At 36.7% G+C, this 17,325-nt stretch overlaps 1 protein-coding gene across 1 annotated transcript in view; it reads right to left on the reverse strand.

The window, feature by feature from the left end:
* Positions 1-17,325, reverse strand: part of ATP6AP1 (ATPase H+ transporting accessory protein 1) — a 58,973-nt gene that overhangs the window by 35,873 nt on the left and 5,775 nt on the right. The window contains exons 2-6 of the mRNA XM_074825478.1: positions 15,889-16,015; positions 15,715-15,783; positions 8,936-9,129; positions 7,840-7,883; positions 3,176-3,261 (exon numbers count right to left, since the gene is read on the reverse strand). Of these exons, the coding sequence (XP_074681579.1) occupies positions 3,176-3,261; positions 7,840-7,883; positions 8,936-9,129; positions 15,715-15,783; positions 15,889-16,015 (520 nt within the window). The remainder of the gene's footprint in view (positions 1-3,175; positions 3,262-7,839; positions 7,884-8,935; positions 9,130-15,714; positions 15,784-15,888; positions 16,016-17,325) is intronic.

The raw sequence follows: 17,325 nt of genomic DNA on the forward strand, positions 1-17,325 counted from the left end.
TTCTTGGGATAAGTTTCTGGTTTTTAATGAAAAAGAAGATGTGAAATGTTGAGTGAGAGTTGTCTGACTAAATATATATGTTGAGATCTGACCTAAGCACGAGGACTGCCTTTATCATTGCCACACACAAAGGAGATTATGAAGGGTGAGTTTCATCTCATCCTACAGCAGTCCCCTAAAAAATAGGTCAGAAGGATCACACTCTAAAAAGTCTTTGTAAAGAGAACCCTGGTTGATGACTGCAGATGTAGACATTTACACTTCACTTGCTAAGAATTAGGTGATAGAAATCAGTGTCAGCTCAACTCAGCCAGATCTTGAAGTCAAAGCATTTTAGAACAAGAGTCGCAAGATGTGGCAGTTGCCTTGTCGGGGGAAGGCAGCTCCTTTATGACATGATGGGATATCCAGAGGAATCATAAACTGGTTAGTGAAACCATTTCATTTAGGTCACCAAACAGCCTCTGTTTCAGGATCTTAATTCTGTCTTCCAGCTTCAAATGCTGAAACTGGAACAGAGCAAGAACTAGCCTGAATAAATCTCCGTCGTGCATTGGGGTAATTAACTGACAACTATGATAGCCCAAAGGGGTCTGTGGCTGCACTGACTAAACTGAACAGCTCTTTCTTATCAAATCAGAAAACAGATTCAATCATAGAGGAGTTTTGCTTCTTGTCTCATTAATTCACTTTCTGTGAAGCCAGTGCCAGCCTGGAATCTTTTCCAATATATGCATTTCTCACATTTATTTTTCTCCGCTTGAGGCAATGGAAGAATGAGCGAATGTAACAAGATGATGCTACAAGCCATTAACTGCCCAACAGCAAGGAGGTAGAGCTATCAGGAGAGAAGTATCTCAGCCCCACTGTTTGGGAGCTTCACTGCATAAAAATTAAAATTAATTTACCTGATCAGAAGGATGTGTCCTTTTTTTTTTTATATATATATATTGTCATGCTTAAAGTTCATTTCCCTCATAAACAAGAAAAAGCCAACTTAGTAAACGCAAATCTTTCATACTGAATTGTTGCTATTGATTTTCAAATGTACTAAGTAATGTAAACTGTTTTCCTATGATCAAAGACTTTTACTTCTCATATATAGTGGTCTTGGTTCTCACTGGGGAGTGACCCTGTAACTTCTAGATCATGGAATATAGTCTTTATAGCTTAAGCAGTTAGTTCTTTAGCTTAAGGTTACAAAACAGTTCACGTCTTCCGCAGTTCAAGTACAGCCAAAGATATGCAATACATACTAAGAAGAGGTTACATGCATATGTTCAAGCCAATGAACCTTCAAGGTACTTTTCATTTTGCCTTTTCTAGCTCTGTACAGAAGCTGATGATCTTGAATGCACTGAAATAGCTTAAAGTTATTGTGGGGGAAAAAGCATCTTTCAAATGGGTTTATATGGCATTGAATTTACAGAATTAAGAAAAGTTTAAATTGCTTATTTTTAAAAAATGCAGAACATCTTAAAATACATTGCTTTAATTATTTAAAAGTGCTCACTAAGTCACTTTAATTTAGAAAGCCTGTTGAAATATGCATAGATTTAAAATTCAACAAACTTTTAGAATTGCTCAAAGAATTCCTTCTCTTGACACCAATTCTTTCATTAATTAAAAATATTTTTCATTCCAGTTGTTCTAAATGCAATTTCCAGCTAAGAATGCCCATATCCTTTGACTTCAAACAGTAAAGACCCACAATAACAAAATTATTTTTATTTTTGTTTTGGAGCTTTGTTAAAAAAAAATTACAAAAAAGGCAGATTAAAAGTCCTGGACTCATGTCCTCTCCTTTACCACAAAAACATCCATCACAGAGAATACCAATGTGAGCTTGCTTCCTCATGCTGCTCTGTCCTTGTATTCTAAGTCTGGTCTTCAAAACCCAGTCTCTGGAAATGAACTTCACAGGGTGGATTACTGAAGAAAGTTCTTGTTTTTCTTTAGTAGAACTAGCCTTTTTCCTAGAGTCTGAAGAGACTATTCTGATCATCTTGTTGGATAGCCAGAGGTTCAAGATCCTACCTCCCTGTAAAAACCCAGATTGTTTCTGATCAAACACAGAACACCTTTGGGGGTCTAATCCGCTTTTGGCTTAAAGAACATTTATGAAGTGTAGTCAAGTTGTCTCTTATTCTTCTTTTGGATAAGCTAAAGGAATTTCACTCCATACTCATTTAAAACAGGTTTTCTAGGTTTTGTTCTTGTCTTAAGAACAGTTGTGAATTTTTCTTAGTGTTCCTTCCTGAAAACCCTCCAACTTCTCAAGATCATGTCTGCAATGCTCACACCTGAATCAGACAAGTCCATTAATGGCCTTTCTGTTGCCTAAACCAAGGAAATTATACCTTCTGTATTCTCAAATGACTTTATCTTGAGTTTGAATTAAAATTAAAATTAAACTAAACATCATATTAGAAGCTCAGATGTGTTACCATTGGAACAGATTGACATGTTTCTTTCAAAGTTATTGATTTTTAGGACACAGCCCATCCCTCACATGCCTCTCAGTTGGAGTTGTATTCTGTTTTCCTCAAGGCATGACTGTCTTCCATTTAATCACATTAAAATTAAAATTTGAATATTTCTTGATTACAACCTGTATGTCATGCAAAACAGGTAACTACATAAATAACTATTCTGCATTGCTACTTACTGCTAACATATGATGTGATCTATAAATGATGTTCTGACTATCAGCAAGGGTGAAAACTTTACCTTCCAGCTGTAAATACCAAGTATTGACTAAAAGGAATGAAACCAGTTAATTAAGAAATGGATACATTAGTTGCCTTCAGTTAATTAACAACACTCCATCTTTACTGACCAGACACACTAAGAAGCTCAATAATGTTCCACATAGAATTTACTATAAAACCATTAGAGTAAAATTTAAAAAAAATCTAAAATTACAGTCCTTAAAAATAATAATAAGTTCTAAAGACAACAGCAGACTTATGGTCTCCTAGAACAGTAAAACTTCAATAGTTATGTGATATAGCTATCGTACATAAAAATTCATGCAATCATTTCTGGTCAAAACCTCATATAATACAGATTGCTTGCTTGTGTAATTTTGAAAATCATCTACAGCATTCCTCTGCAAACATTAAGTTGTTAGATGCCAAAAATCTGACAGTTCTAGGCACTGAAAATTACTCACCCTTGAAGGTCTCACTGCAGTATAAATTACTGAAAAATGAATCCCTCGTTCCTGCAGATCCATGGTCAGTCCTCCAATTATTTTGTCTATAAATAGAAACATGTATAATTTAACAAAATCTGTAAGCTGAGAAAGCTAAAATTCTATAGTAGTTGGAGAAGTAATGAGCTAGGTGTTTAAGCTTCTTTAAGCAATTTAGGTGCTCGTACCATTTTTATGTCAATAGGTACAAATGGGATAAGACATGTTCAGTGTCTTGAAAAATGCACAATTTCAGTGAGACAATACAAAACAAATACATTACAACACTTGAGAAAAAGGAGTGATTTTGAAACTGAAAAGTAAATACTGTAGGAACAATACCTGAAAGCTTGAACTTTGGGCAATTAAAAGCAAGAGCAGAAGAAATCACTTCAGAGATTAGAGCAGGATGGATATACTTAGTCAAGTGACCAGTTAATAAATAAGTAATAAAGCTTAAGTATTATTATTCTGTGAATTACAAAGTACACAGAACTAATCACTGAGAAACCATACTCAAAATGTAGTGTTTAGTTTGGGGCATGATATGCATAATATTGTCAGCAATATTCCTTTTTCTTCAGTGGATTTAAAGCCTAATTCTGCACCCTCAACAGGATATGGAAAATTTTGCTGTTGACTACAGTGGAGGCCAAAGGAGAAATATTGTGAAATATTTCTGAAAAAGGAAGGAAAAGTCGAGTAAGGAAGAGAGGACCCTTCAAAGATGTCCAAGGACACCTCTACATAAGACCCTCCTTTAGTTCTGAAACCACAGGCAGTTGTGACAAATACTTGCAACTGATAAATGTTTTCAAGCTGTATGCAGAAATATTAACATCTGCTTATGTTAAGGAGCATAGTAGTTGTGAATCAAGAACCATTTTTAGTGTTGTTATTGGGACTGACAGAGAAATAAGCAAGCTGACTCACATTTATTGTTTCAGTGCCTTCCCACTTCACCCATGTAGCAGTCTGGTGAATGGATATTTTATAGCCTGGACATACAGTCTTCTCAGATTTTGAGGTTATACTTTACAGAAATTGTATTTCATTTTCGTGTACTGGAAGTGGAGCTTATATTATTATCCTTTTTAGCCTCTTATATTTACAATAATTATGGTCTCCTGGCTGAGTAAAATGTTTAGCTTTTGTAAAAACGCAAGCATTGGTTTTTCTACAGGGTTTTAACCAAATCAGTCAAGAATCATAGCTATGTAAATTTTCCTTCTAAAAAATTATTGCTAAAATGATCTACTATAAGAAATGGAATTATTCAGAAAAACAACTGCTTATATACTGCTAGTGTAATTATATTGGGTGTGGAGGTCCAAGGCATTATATAATGTAGATTTTGTTTCTATACGCACAGAGTGCAACTCACTGAAAATTCTCAGCAGCCTCAGCTAAAATTTGTGGAAGAAAAAATAATACACAGAAAAATGCATATCTGTCTTTGTCTTTTCTTTCATTAAAGCAACCAATTGCTTGCTAAAATAACACATTATTTGCATTTCACTTCAATAAGGAGCTATGAGTAACTATAGTTACCAGTAATATCTATAATTCTTGCCTTTGGGAAGATTCTAGAGGCAATTCCTTCATTCAGAGAAGCTGCTGTAAACACCCTTATGACAACAGAGTTGATACAGGTCTTTCTTTGCCTGTGATCAAAACTCTACCTTGCTTATGAAGTATTTACAGATTCTCCAAGGAAAAGTACCCAGATTGTCCACCATATTTTAAAGCACCTAAATTACATGCCTACATGGGAACATTAGTCATCCCAAGCTCACTCTTTAATCGAACAAGAGGCATCTCCAGATGGTGATATTGATGTTAGAGTGATTTTAGAGTGGTTCTACTGAAGTTTGTGGTTTTTTAATTTTAGATAGCATGGATCAAGGAAACAGTACATAGTCTATGAATGTAAAACAGTTTGTCTAGGATAATACTTTCCAATTACCATAACTGCCTGCATCTATGCCCTGGTGGAAGGATTAAACCTGTCTAATTCATTGAAGACACATCCCTTGAATTTCACCAGGGAGTACAGGATTAGTGCTATTATTAATTTCTAATCTACCTTAATTTCTCTGTGTGATTTTACACATGGATGGAAGGGATGGAAGAAATGAACTGAGAAGAAATGTTCTGGAAGGAGAAAAGTGAAAAGAAAGGAAGAGTACAAACTACGAACAAGAGAGAAAGAACAGAAAAGAGTGAGATGAGAGGGGGGAGAGAAGAGAAAGAGCAAAAAAAGGAATGCACTGAGAATCAGACTGGAAAAAGGAATACATGCAATGTATTAAACTAAAGAGCCTCATCTTATGCAGATGGAGTCATAGGCAGCTTTGCCATTGATTTGAGGTATGCTGGATCCAGCAGGTAAGACAGAATGCAACCTTCTGAGCAGAGAAATGTTTAGGAAAACTGGCAAAAACTGAGTAATAATTTCAAACTCCACCTCATGCAAAAGAAAGAAGAAATACTGAAAAGAAGCATAAAAACCCCAGTAAGTCTGAATACCTTGAAACATGAGCAGATTTGGTTTCTGAATTCTAGTTTGGGTTTCATAATGAACCTCATTTTAATAATGTGCTAAAAACCTCTGCTTACTCCAGCTTCAAGATATTTCAGAACAGCACATTTTCCTTGGGCAGAATCTGAGCCCATTTGTTCTGTCTTGCAGATCTTTCTGTCTGCAGTGAGTAAAACAGCAGGAGAAATTTCTCTGACATTACATCGGATTTTAAAACCCTCTACAGCTGAAAGAAGTTCCTGTGACAAACGTAAGAGGCTTTGTGAACTTCTAGACAGCCTACTACAGGTCTGCAGTGTTTTTCTATGAGTTTATTGTTAATACTGAAAAAAAAAAAATTACAAGCAATATTTATGGGTTAACAATTCTCTTGTTACATTGCAGGTATGTGACAAATAGTATTTCTTGTTGCTTAACCAGGTAGGACCTGGCAGCAGTCCCTCTATAACAAACACCAATAACTCATGACCTTGCAAGCAGTTCTGACCTTGAAGGGTCTCCTGACAGCAACATTTGGCAAATGACTGTGGTTGTGCTGCAAACAGTACCTAGACACCTAGACCTGCTGGAGCCCAGATTGCATGTCTTGGAAGATGCTGTTTGGGACACATCCACTACTTTTGGAATTACTCTCTTTCAACTCTCTCCCACCTGCTGCACAGACCTTCAGTGGGACAATTTTAGGGAACTGTGGCTCAGTAACTTTCATTTGAATTAAAACTTCCTGGTTACTTCCAGTTTTTATTCAGCAATGCGTTGAGTGGCTGCTTTGCCAAATAAACCAGAAGGTGAAGATTCAGCCCACACTCCCGCTTTTCTAGAGAACAGCCGAGATGAAGAACACTAAGTGAAGATTTTGCACTTGACCATACAAAATGACACATCTTCCCTGATCCACACACCTTTTTCCTGACAACAGGTGACTGACACTAACTGGAAAGATGGTATAGCCTGTTCCTCCATCATCCCACAGGGACCCCATTAACTTTGCTGTTCTAAAACTAAGTGGCCTGAGGTAGGGTTTGGGAAGCTTATTCTTGAGTTTGTGCAGCTGATGAAAGAAATGTCCCATAAAGAAAAAGCTAATGTTTAGCCAAGGCGAACATTAAACCAAGGCTTCTCCTATCTAATATGCTCTGGGGACAAGAAAAGAGAACTAAACAGTTCAGAGATGGAAATCCAGCTGCTTATTTGAGTATAAAAACCACACTCACATTGGAGTAGTGTAAAAACAAAGAGAAAATAACACACCACTGACTTCAGCACTGTTATTTTCTCCTGATTTTCAAATCTGCTTTTGATTTTACACCCCCAGCTCTGGGCAGAAACAGTCATTGGCACTAATGACACTGTTTAATTACCAGCTCACTACTCTACACTACACCACACTACATGTCCCTGAAACTACCACTACATGATTTGAAGACTTCATAACTCGATCTCTAATTTAGAATAGTAAGCAAAAGCCCTGCAACAAACCAGATGCCTCTCAATGCCTCTTTGGTATACAGCACCTCTTTTTCAATCAGATGCTAGGCAAGAAAAGTTTTATTACAGTATTATATAGAGAGATTCAACTTTATCAAGTAGCCTTTAATACATGCAAAACCAATAAAAGACTCTAAAATCAAAGGCTGTGAAGGGCATCAGTATGGTTTTACAAAGATTAGAAAAACATTTCCTATTCATTCAGACACCCTCTGTTGAGACCAAGACCTTCAAACTGCTGGATGAGCCTGACACCTCCAGCTGCCGATGTGCAAGTTGAGATCCAAGGTGACGGTCCAAGCTGCACAGAGATGCAGGGTTCATACTCTGAACTGGGAGGATCTCAGAGCATGAGCAAAGGCTCATGCCTGAAGCAGATGTGAATTATCATTACATTTCAGGTTCCAGAGCTGTATGCATTTTGATAGATTTTGAATCAGGCACTCAGCACTTCAACACTAAGACTGCTTTTAAGTACTATAGATGGTGGAAAAGAAAACCTTTAAATAGTAGTATTACAGCAAAACCCAGGAACTAGAGAATACAATCTGCTCAAGTGAAAACACAGACTTAAATGATGAAATGTTAATTATATCTTGGTCATATTGCTTACCATTCTCAGCAATTGCTTCCAGGGTGGAAATCTCATTTAAATCACTACAAAAAGAATGGGAGAAAAATAATTAAGTCATTTCTAGGCAAGAACAATGTGAACCAGAAATGTACAAAGATACTGACTGGTAAAAGGATTACTGTAAATCAGTCCCTCCATCATTCTCTCATCTCATCCTTATGACCCTTTTTATTCTGCAAAGCCATTTGGGACAAGGACCATATCTTCAGCTAATTCATCAAACCCCTTAAATTTCCTTAACTGCAGAGAAGCCAGACTACTGATGTTATTTTGACCAATCTCTGTGCAGCTTTCTTTTCATTTTGTGTTGGCCCCTGGTCTAACATTTGTACATGAACTCCTTAAAACAGGTATCATGTCTTCTTTTGTGTGATATGATAGCTATAATTGCACTTCCTTAGGACCCACTGATACATGTACCGCATACCAACATGTACAAATGCCCAAGTAACGGGCTAGGAAGAAGAAAGAGCTGGAGAAGCTGAGCAGAAGTACTCAATACACCCAGGCTTTATATTTTCTAAATATACATTCACCTGAAGGAACAGTGTCTCTCTACCTTTATTAGATCACAGTTGTCATAGGCCTGGAAACATGAATTTTAGCCCTCCTCTTCCTTCTAGTACGATGAAAACCAGTCTCTTTATTCATATTAACTTCAGGTTTGTCTGTATGTTTATTTGCTTGCTTATTTATCCTGCCAGCTTTCTTGACCCCTGGAATGCCTTCTAGAAATTAATTCTGCAGGTTATTCATGTGTTGCATAAAATAATTCAGCCTTTCTACTAAAAGCATGTGCCATTTAGTTTTATTAGTTGTCCCTTTGTCCTCATATAATGAGGCAGACAAAATAGGAATGCCTAACTGACTTTCTCAACATAATTAATCTATTACACCTGGTAAGCTCACCAGGGGACTTTAAAAAAACCTAATTCACCCTTGTAAGAAAAATAACTTTGCTAACCCTATAAGCTTCCACTTCAGTTTTTAAATTTCCTGAATACAAGTGACATTTTCAAAAGCTTTAAAAGTCATACACTCGTGTGGGTCAGTTTTGTTTGTGACAAGCTCCTACCTGACAAGTGGTTGTAGCTGAACCACCAGTAAGTTTGGTTTAGATGTATTCACTTCCAGCTGAGAGACACTGAGATTAGTTATGTTTGTTAAATTCCAGTCTCCTGACTCCTGAAGAAAGCTCAGAAGATATCTGGTAGCCTCGCAGTCAACAGCTGGCAAAACTAAAGACGAAGGTGAATACTGAAGAATTTCCTGTAATAAATTTATGAACAATTTATTCACTTGCTAATAATTAAACACAAACCTTTTTTTTATGGATCCTTAATTTGATATTCAAGGTGAGGAACCACCATGGTAAACACCATGTGAGTTCTCACCAGCCTGATGCTGGCTGCAGGCTGCTTCTGGAAAGGGGCAGTGAAGGAGACACTCGTGTTGCTCTTATTCGTTCACCTTCCTGGGGCAAGCCTAAGGCACTTAGTGACATCAAGTTCTTACTGTCCTTTCCACATGTGTGGTGGAAGAGACAGATGATGTAGAAGTTCTCAAACTAAGAATGTATTGGAGAGACAGGTTTATGAATGCTGCCAGAAGCAAAGCTTATCAGATGCCCTCAGAGGTGAGAAGGATCAATGTCAGATACCTCAAGTTCCAGCATCTCTATTCAGTACAGAGTCATACTTTGCTTAATAAATACCCTTCCTTTGTGTACATCCTGGTGGTACAGCACACGGTAGAGACAAGTGTCTAATTTTTAACTATTAATTAAAGCAAGCTACATGTTTCAGGATCTACAGAGCCTCTAGACACACAAACAAACTTCATATCATGTACTTTCTGTCTTTCTACTCAAAATACAAATTATAAAGCTCAGGCTGAACTATTTCAGATGATCAAGAATCAGGGTATCTATCACTACTCATAATTCTTGTAGCTGAGTTTCTGATGAAAATATTTGAGTGAAATGAGTTAAAAACCACTCTCATTCTATAAATTTGAAACCTGCATAGTGAAAAAACATCTTTCCAAAGATTTTTCTTGATAATAAAATTAACTTGAAATATTCAGGGAAAGAAAATGCAAGATGGAGACTTGAGAATGATCAAAATTAATGTACTCCAAATTTAATGGGAATATTAGAAGGTATTTTTTCACTGAGTCCTATTTTACAACTTGTTAACATTGCTTTCCCATTTTCTACATTTAAGTCTAGATTGAGTCTGTCACTTGATCCAACATGCAGATATTCAAGTTGTTATAGACTCTCTCTCCCCCTCTAACTGATGCAAGTGTTGTGGTGTTGCTAACACTTTTCTCCACCTACTCTTTTTCCTTTTTGTCTGTTCTCTGACTGCCTACCACTTTTCTGACCTACTCTGGCTCTTTCTAATTGCTCACATGTTTTCCTTCCTAGGCAAAGGCTAGTTATTTTCACATTTCTATAGATGCTCATAACAGAGGATTATCCAGTATTGTCTGATTCTCCAGAATGATAGAAAAATAACTGCAGAAATTAGAGCAGAACCTGATCTGGTTCACAGGTCTTTGAGTAGGATTTTTAGCACTGCCTGGAAGGAAAGGATGATACATTTCATGTTGGTTTGTTTGCCTATATGAATTTAGAGCTAAAATTCTGAGCAATAGTCAATTATTTTATTTTACTTTCAATATTTTAATCCCTTGCCCCCTAGCAGCAGCCAGAATGGCACCAACCACTTCTTCCAAGGATATATAATAAGCAGATTACTCATTTATTGTAGAATAAGATATAAAATGTGTCATTAATGAGTAACATCTGAATTGTGCCTCTGCTCCTAACCAATCCTGCACTGCCATCTGTCTCAGCTTCCAGCCACTGGTATTCAACTGTTTTCCATCTGAAGGGCAGACACAGCTGGATATCTACTCATTAGCCTCAGATAGCCATTCCAATCCCATGCCTCTTGTTTGTCCTGCTTGACATTTGGTCACTACACACATGTTTTTACAATACCCATAGGTTGCTTTATGCATTTTAGGATTTCAACTACCATGCGTGTTCAAAACACAAGAACTCCAAAAGAGGGCAGAGAATGAAGAGGACTACTGTGAAACACCTGATTTTGCATTCTGCTAAAGGACTAATCAAAGAGGTACAACCACACAGTGCTAGGTAAAGGGAGAGGGATAAGGAGAGGGGTAGGGAGAGGGAGAGGGAAGAAAACCTCCTATTGAGCTGTTGGACTGATAGCAAAACTTCCTACATTAAATGCCAGAATCTATAACCTGTCTATGGGCAACTTACTCTGCTTATAAGTACATTTACCTTCTTTAGTGTCCCCTGAAACACCTCTCCTGAGTGAAATATTGCAAGAAACTTCACTTTTGGATTACATATATCACTGTTCAGGTTTTTTGGAAGGTAGGTGTGGGATTACTGTGTCCACATTTCTAACCATCCCGAAGCCAAGTAGCTGCACTATGATAAATCGGTGCTTGGACTTACTTGCCCAGCTCTGGTTTCAGTGTTACGTTAACTAAATTGATATTACACCTAAGCAATTTGAAGTTGGAATGGAGTAAATTTAGGTCTATCATTAAAAACCTGTTGTTAAAATCTTTGTTAAAGACTCATGCATCCATCTATCAAATATCATGTAGGAGTACTCATTGTTCTGAACTAGTTTACATTTGGTATCAAAGCTGCTAGACAGTCCTGTAATAAAAGTATTAGCTAGGAAAAAGGCTGCTGTGTTGGCTCTGGAAATATCTGGGAACCTACACCCAAAGTAGGCAGGCTCTTCCATGTAAAAGAGATGTTTTAAATCTTCATCTTTCACCTGTGAGTATGTCATTTAAAATATGAAACTATTGTATTTATTTTCTACAGCATTGGTCAATGGGTTATCTATAAAAAAGAAAAGTCTATTCCAACAGATTTGGAAGCACATCTGTTTCTACACACAGTGATAACTATAAAGAAAATTACGACTGTTGCATTTTAACTTTCCAATTACTATTAATCTCACAGATTTACACTGTACTTGTGTTCTCCAAACGTATGCATAAAGCTGTATATTATGATTTTAATGAAAATTGATCTGATGTGCTTTAGCTGATAAAATATGTTGCAGCTACAGAAAATATTGTTGAATAAATCTCCTTACTACTGTACTGTATGGTGGGAGACATGACACCAGATTTTTTTTCAAGGGTTACAGACAGATCCCAGGAACTATAGAGAAGCAAACCTGAAGTCCAAGAATAGGAGGAACTATTCCAAAGAATGAAATACACAATATAGCAACAAGGACAGATTATACTGGGAAAAAGGTGACAAGGCTTTTGCCAAAAAATGTGCCTCACAGTTCTGCTGAAAATCTCTGAAGGAGTCAAGAGGCATGTACACCAGGGAGCTCTAGCTGATACAGTGTACTTCGATCCACAAAAGGCACTCAGCAGAGTCTTAAAGCAATGACTCCTAAAGAAATTAAGCTGCTTTAGCATGAGGCAGTCTTCACATGGAGGTAGGTAAAGGATAGGTAGAGTTGGTAAAGAGAGAGCAAGCAAGAAGTATAAAAAAGTATGTTACTGCACTAGGATCTGTTCTGTTCCATATGTTCATAAATTATCTAGTAAAAAGGCATAAATATTGAGCTAATGAAATCTGATAATTATGCTGAATTATTCAAGATAGTAAAGGCAAGGACTGACTGATGAATTGCAGAAGCAACTTCTGGTACAACCTCTTGGGCAACAAAGTAACTGATGAGATTCGATGTAAATTGATTTAGCAGAGTGCAGGGTGAGAAAAAAACAACTAGTTTTACGTACACAATAATAGATAATAGACTCAGAACTGAGTGTTACCCTTCAGTAATGAAATCTTAAGAGGCACAACAGCTCTTTGAAAATGGCAATTCAGTGGCTGACAGTGATCAGAATTGAAAAATCAAATATTAGTAGTTTTTTGCAAAAGGCTAGAGTACAAAATATCATCATGTCACTGAATAAATCTATGATGAACTTATGTCTTGATTATTATGCAGTACTGCATGCCCTCTTGGCAAGAAATAATATGATAAACTAAAAGAGGTAAAGAGAAAGGAAACAAAGAAATTCAAAACTATAGCAAGACATCTGTATCACACATGACTAGATAGTACTCAGTCTATGACCACTGACTGAGGATATGATGGAGATTTAGAACCACGAACGGCAATGACTTACAATAATAATTATGCAGCTGCACAGCTGGCCACTAATTGGAGTGTGTTACTATAGACTGCATTCCTAAGGAGCTGAGCATTGTTTGGGGAAAGCCAAAGCTATTATTTAAGAAAAATAGTTTGTAGGGTAGGTGACTGCTTGACAAAAAGTTCCCCAAGTGCTAATTTTTGTATTTGAATTATTTAATTTAAAAGTTCTTTGAATGTTTAAGATAGATGATCTACCTATAAGATTCTTTTTGTATTAACTGGAAATAGAATTCTTTTAGTGCATACAAACCCATTGATCCCAAAAGCTCAAAACAGCTGCTAATGTAGCTGAACAAATCTAATATCTGCAAATGTCTCTGTGGTTTACAAGCGTATAACTCTTTTACAAATAACATTTCCTTCTTGTAGTACACATGCTGCTACATGCACATATACATTGTAAATGAGATCTCCAGTTTAGGTCTGTGAATAAATTTGCATTGCTGAAGTTCAAAAGGAGGATACTCGAGTGACATGGAATGTCTATTATAGCTTAATGAATCACTTGTATAATACAGAGTATGAAGGTATAAAAATTTGTGATTATGCAACATCAAAGATTCTAATTTCCCCAGTGACAAAATTCAGACCTGACCTTCATTTTGTCCTGTGTTCTGTGAATATTATGACAGAGTCTTTCATAGCATGATTAAGAATGTATTTCTTTCCCAAAGCAGCTCAAGGGGAGTGCAACTGATGCAAGAGCAACTGGGCAAATTTTTGAACCCACTGTTACATCTAAGATAGAACTGGATCATTATAAAGATCCTTTCTGGCCCTAAAAGCTACAAGTCTATGCAATAGATATTGACAGAATTCTCCATATGGGCACCTAGGTGAAAAAGAAATATTTCATTTATACACCTCATTTTCTTTCATTCAAGTTACAGCACCTCATTCCCACAATACTATGCCAGAAAAGTATTAATATTGCCAAGTCCAACAGAAGAAATCTAGGAAGTGCTGGAGTTAAGGTGAGCAATTTCAAAAGAAACTTTACAGTTTTAAAGAAGCTGTAATGAGAAAAAGTTTCTCAGCTCCAAGACAGAAAAGGAACAGATGCAAGGTCAGAAAGCAAACAATTACTGACATTTATTCAGCTTGTTTAAAACCTGGGTTTAAATCTTTGCTTTGCCAGATACAGACCAAAGATTTACTTAAACATGATCCTTCATTTAGCTGAGTACCTCCTCACTAACCCTTGGTAGGTCCCAAATCCACTCAGTATACCACACGATTTCTAAACCCATCAGTCTCTGGACTCATTTGACCCTTTGGCTATAAGCTCTACCTGCAGTGCTGATGGACTCCTGGTTACAAGGCAAAAGAAGTTTTAAATACTTTAATATCCCTCTTCTTAAACATCCAGAACCTACTTAAATAAGACCACCACATCATTAGGAACTTGTAATGCCACATGTACATTTCACACAGCTTTTGAAATCAAATCACTTTTGCAGTCAAGCAGCAACAAAATTTGCTCCAGATGCAGCCTTGCATAGATTTTAAACCCAGAGAAGTTAAGCCATACCAGAGAAATACCAGTACATCTGCCTGTGGACACAGCCGCTGATCCTTACACTACAAATGAATACTGCTCCCATTCATTTCTCAGAAAACCCATGTACATACTCTGAATAGTTGTTTTTGTTCCAGCATCAGTGTTAAAATGCTGTAAGATGGCAAAGAGATTCAGATCTCCAGTATCAGTGATACAAGGAAGACATGAGGTTCTCGCACAGTATAGATGTAGAGACAGGTAATATGTGAATATTTATGTAGTGAATTACACATACAGCTTGCTGTGTGGTGCTTGGGAATTTACACTTCCTTGTGTGCTCTGATAACAGTTACATTACTAATAGCTCTGTTCATTCCGCACTGCCTGCAGGAACGCCTTTATGACTTCCACACGTGAACACTTCAGTTGTCTAATTACGGTTCAATAAACTGTCATGTAAGTACAAGCATAGCTGCTGTGCACAAAATCTTTAAACCTCCTTAGTGAGGACAGAAGTTGAAGCTGCTGACCAGCTCAGGAGGATTCTGTCTTAGATTCTGTGCCTGGAGTTTATTTCAAATCACTCAAATGCCATGACTTTTTTTTCGTGAAGATTAAAGCAATCCAGTATCCAGTCATATAGTAACCACATTCAAATATGGTACAGTTAACTCCCTGCATGAGCTTCAATTTCGATGAAAATAAAATGGGTGTTCAATTCTGAAAATCTGTAATAAATAATTGATTCCTATAACTTCTTTTCTTTCTATGGCTTCAAAACAGAATTTTGGGGTGTCAGTCTTGACATTTATATTGGTTTTTATGGTACAAAATCACAGCATGTTTAGGAAGAATTTTGTCAGTTATGATGAATTCTGAAAACTTGAAATAAAATAGCTACAAGACAGACTTCTGCAAACTCAGTTGATTCTCTTTAACCCATCTGCTTAAACTGGAATAATCTCAATAAATGGTTTAAATAGGAAAACTGCAGCACTTCAGTTTAATTTTCCTTATTATTGTCTGTTTGCATCTTTCTTACATCTTTTATTAATTTTAAATACTGCATATAAAGAAATAAAAGAGACAAATGCTTGCCTGAACATTTTGAAATGGATTCTTGTTACCATAGGATTCACTGAGGTATGTGAAATCATCTACGCTAAGCTGTAAAACAAAGAGAGTAGATTGGTGAGAACGAGGAACAGCATCTCATTTAGGTACAGTCTTGTACTCAGCATTGGTGAGAGAAAAGGAATTAATGTTACATACCGTATCTTGCAGAAACAAAATGAGGTTTCTGGACTTCTGGGTAAAAACAGGTTGCAAGAATACAGTCAGCTCCCGTGCTGAGACAACATGTCCTTCATGCAAAGCAGTGTCTGGATTCCACTGTGATCTACAAAGAAATTATTTTTTTTCTGTAAAATTTGCTGCCAATGATGACATCTCTTCTTTCTTTAAATATGCAGCAGCAGGTAATGATATCATCATGTTTGGATTAAGATCAGGTTTACAGTTCAGTTTACTTTCATTCTACTCAAGAGGAAAAGAACTTGCCCATTTATGTCCATATTACATTAACTGTGTTACAGCAGGAATAAAATTGGTTCAATCATGATAACTGTCTCTCTCTACTTTCTTGTTTGTGTACAAAAGCACAGTTGCATTTTTCAAAAAAATTATCTGCTAAGTGAAATGAAGACAAATATATTGAAAACGTTCAGAGAGAATTCCCAGAGGGAATCCCAACTCCCAAAACACTTTCCAGTGCCGTCAGATATCTTGGTGGCCAGAGAGGAGTACAACTCAGGCTAGACCACAAGTTGTCATAAACCAATATTTTTTAATAAATCTTTTGTTAAGTAAAAGTGGTTTTTCAGTGTTATTGTAAACAATATGTTCTCTCTGAAGGTTTTCATGATGAAGGAACCATTCTATAGAAGCATCTCAGAAGAGCCACCTTTCCAGAAGCAGGAGCTCTTCTGAGCAGAATGGCTCAAGACACCAAGAAAGCTTATGATTCTTTTGTCAGCCTGTCATTGTGAGGATTGGACAGAGAAATAACTCATGTATTTAGTTTTGCTGCTACAAAAAAACAGTTATGGACAAAACAAGAGGTGGCATTATTCTTTCAACACCTGATCGGGATTTTAACAGTATGCAACATGGGTTTATAGGGATAAAATTTATTATGAAAATTTTGGTCCTGGGTGTTTTGACTAAGGTAAAATTGTCATTCTGTAGAAAACCCAGAGCTTGAAGCATAATCTCACATTTTACACATCTCACATCAGTTGCTAAAGCCTGAGAAATCAGGTATTCCAGACCCCCTAACTGGTTCTAATTACAAAGAATAGAATATAGACAATTGCTGTGTGCTGTAGCATCAGCTATTATATGATTGCAATTTGGTGAAGTTGAGATGCTGATTAAATTTTCTAACCCCAAAGCGATTCAGAAATGACCCTTGCACAGCAAGCTTTTATGAATGAGAACAATCTGCAGTCTCTTAAGATGGAGGCAGAACAGGGGTAATGAACACATAGACAGGTTTCAGTGTTGTTTCTTGCATAAGGAAAATTTGTATTTCAATTCAAGACTTTCCAGTAATTCCAGTGAAGATTGCTGAGAGTAAATCGAAAGCCTCTAATTGCACCCACAGCAGAGATAAAAACAGTGCAGTCGTGCAGTACTAGATACATAGCT

The sequence above is a fragment of the Strix aluco genome, chromosome 5 (assembly GCF_031877795.1).
Source record: "Strix aluco isolate bStrAlu1 chromosome 5, bStrAlu1.hap1, whole genome shotgun sequence".
In the NCBI taxonomy this organism is placed as follows: domain Eukaryota; kingdom Metazoa; phylum Chordata; class Aves; order Strigiformes; family Strigidae; genus Strix; species Strix aluco.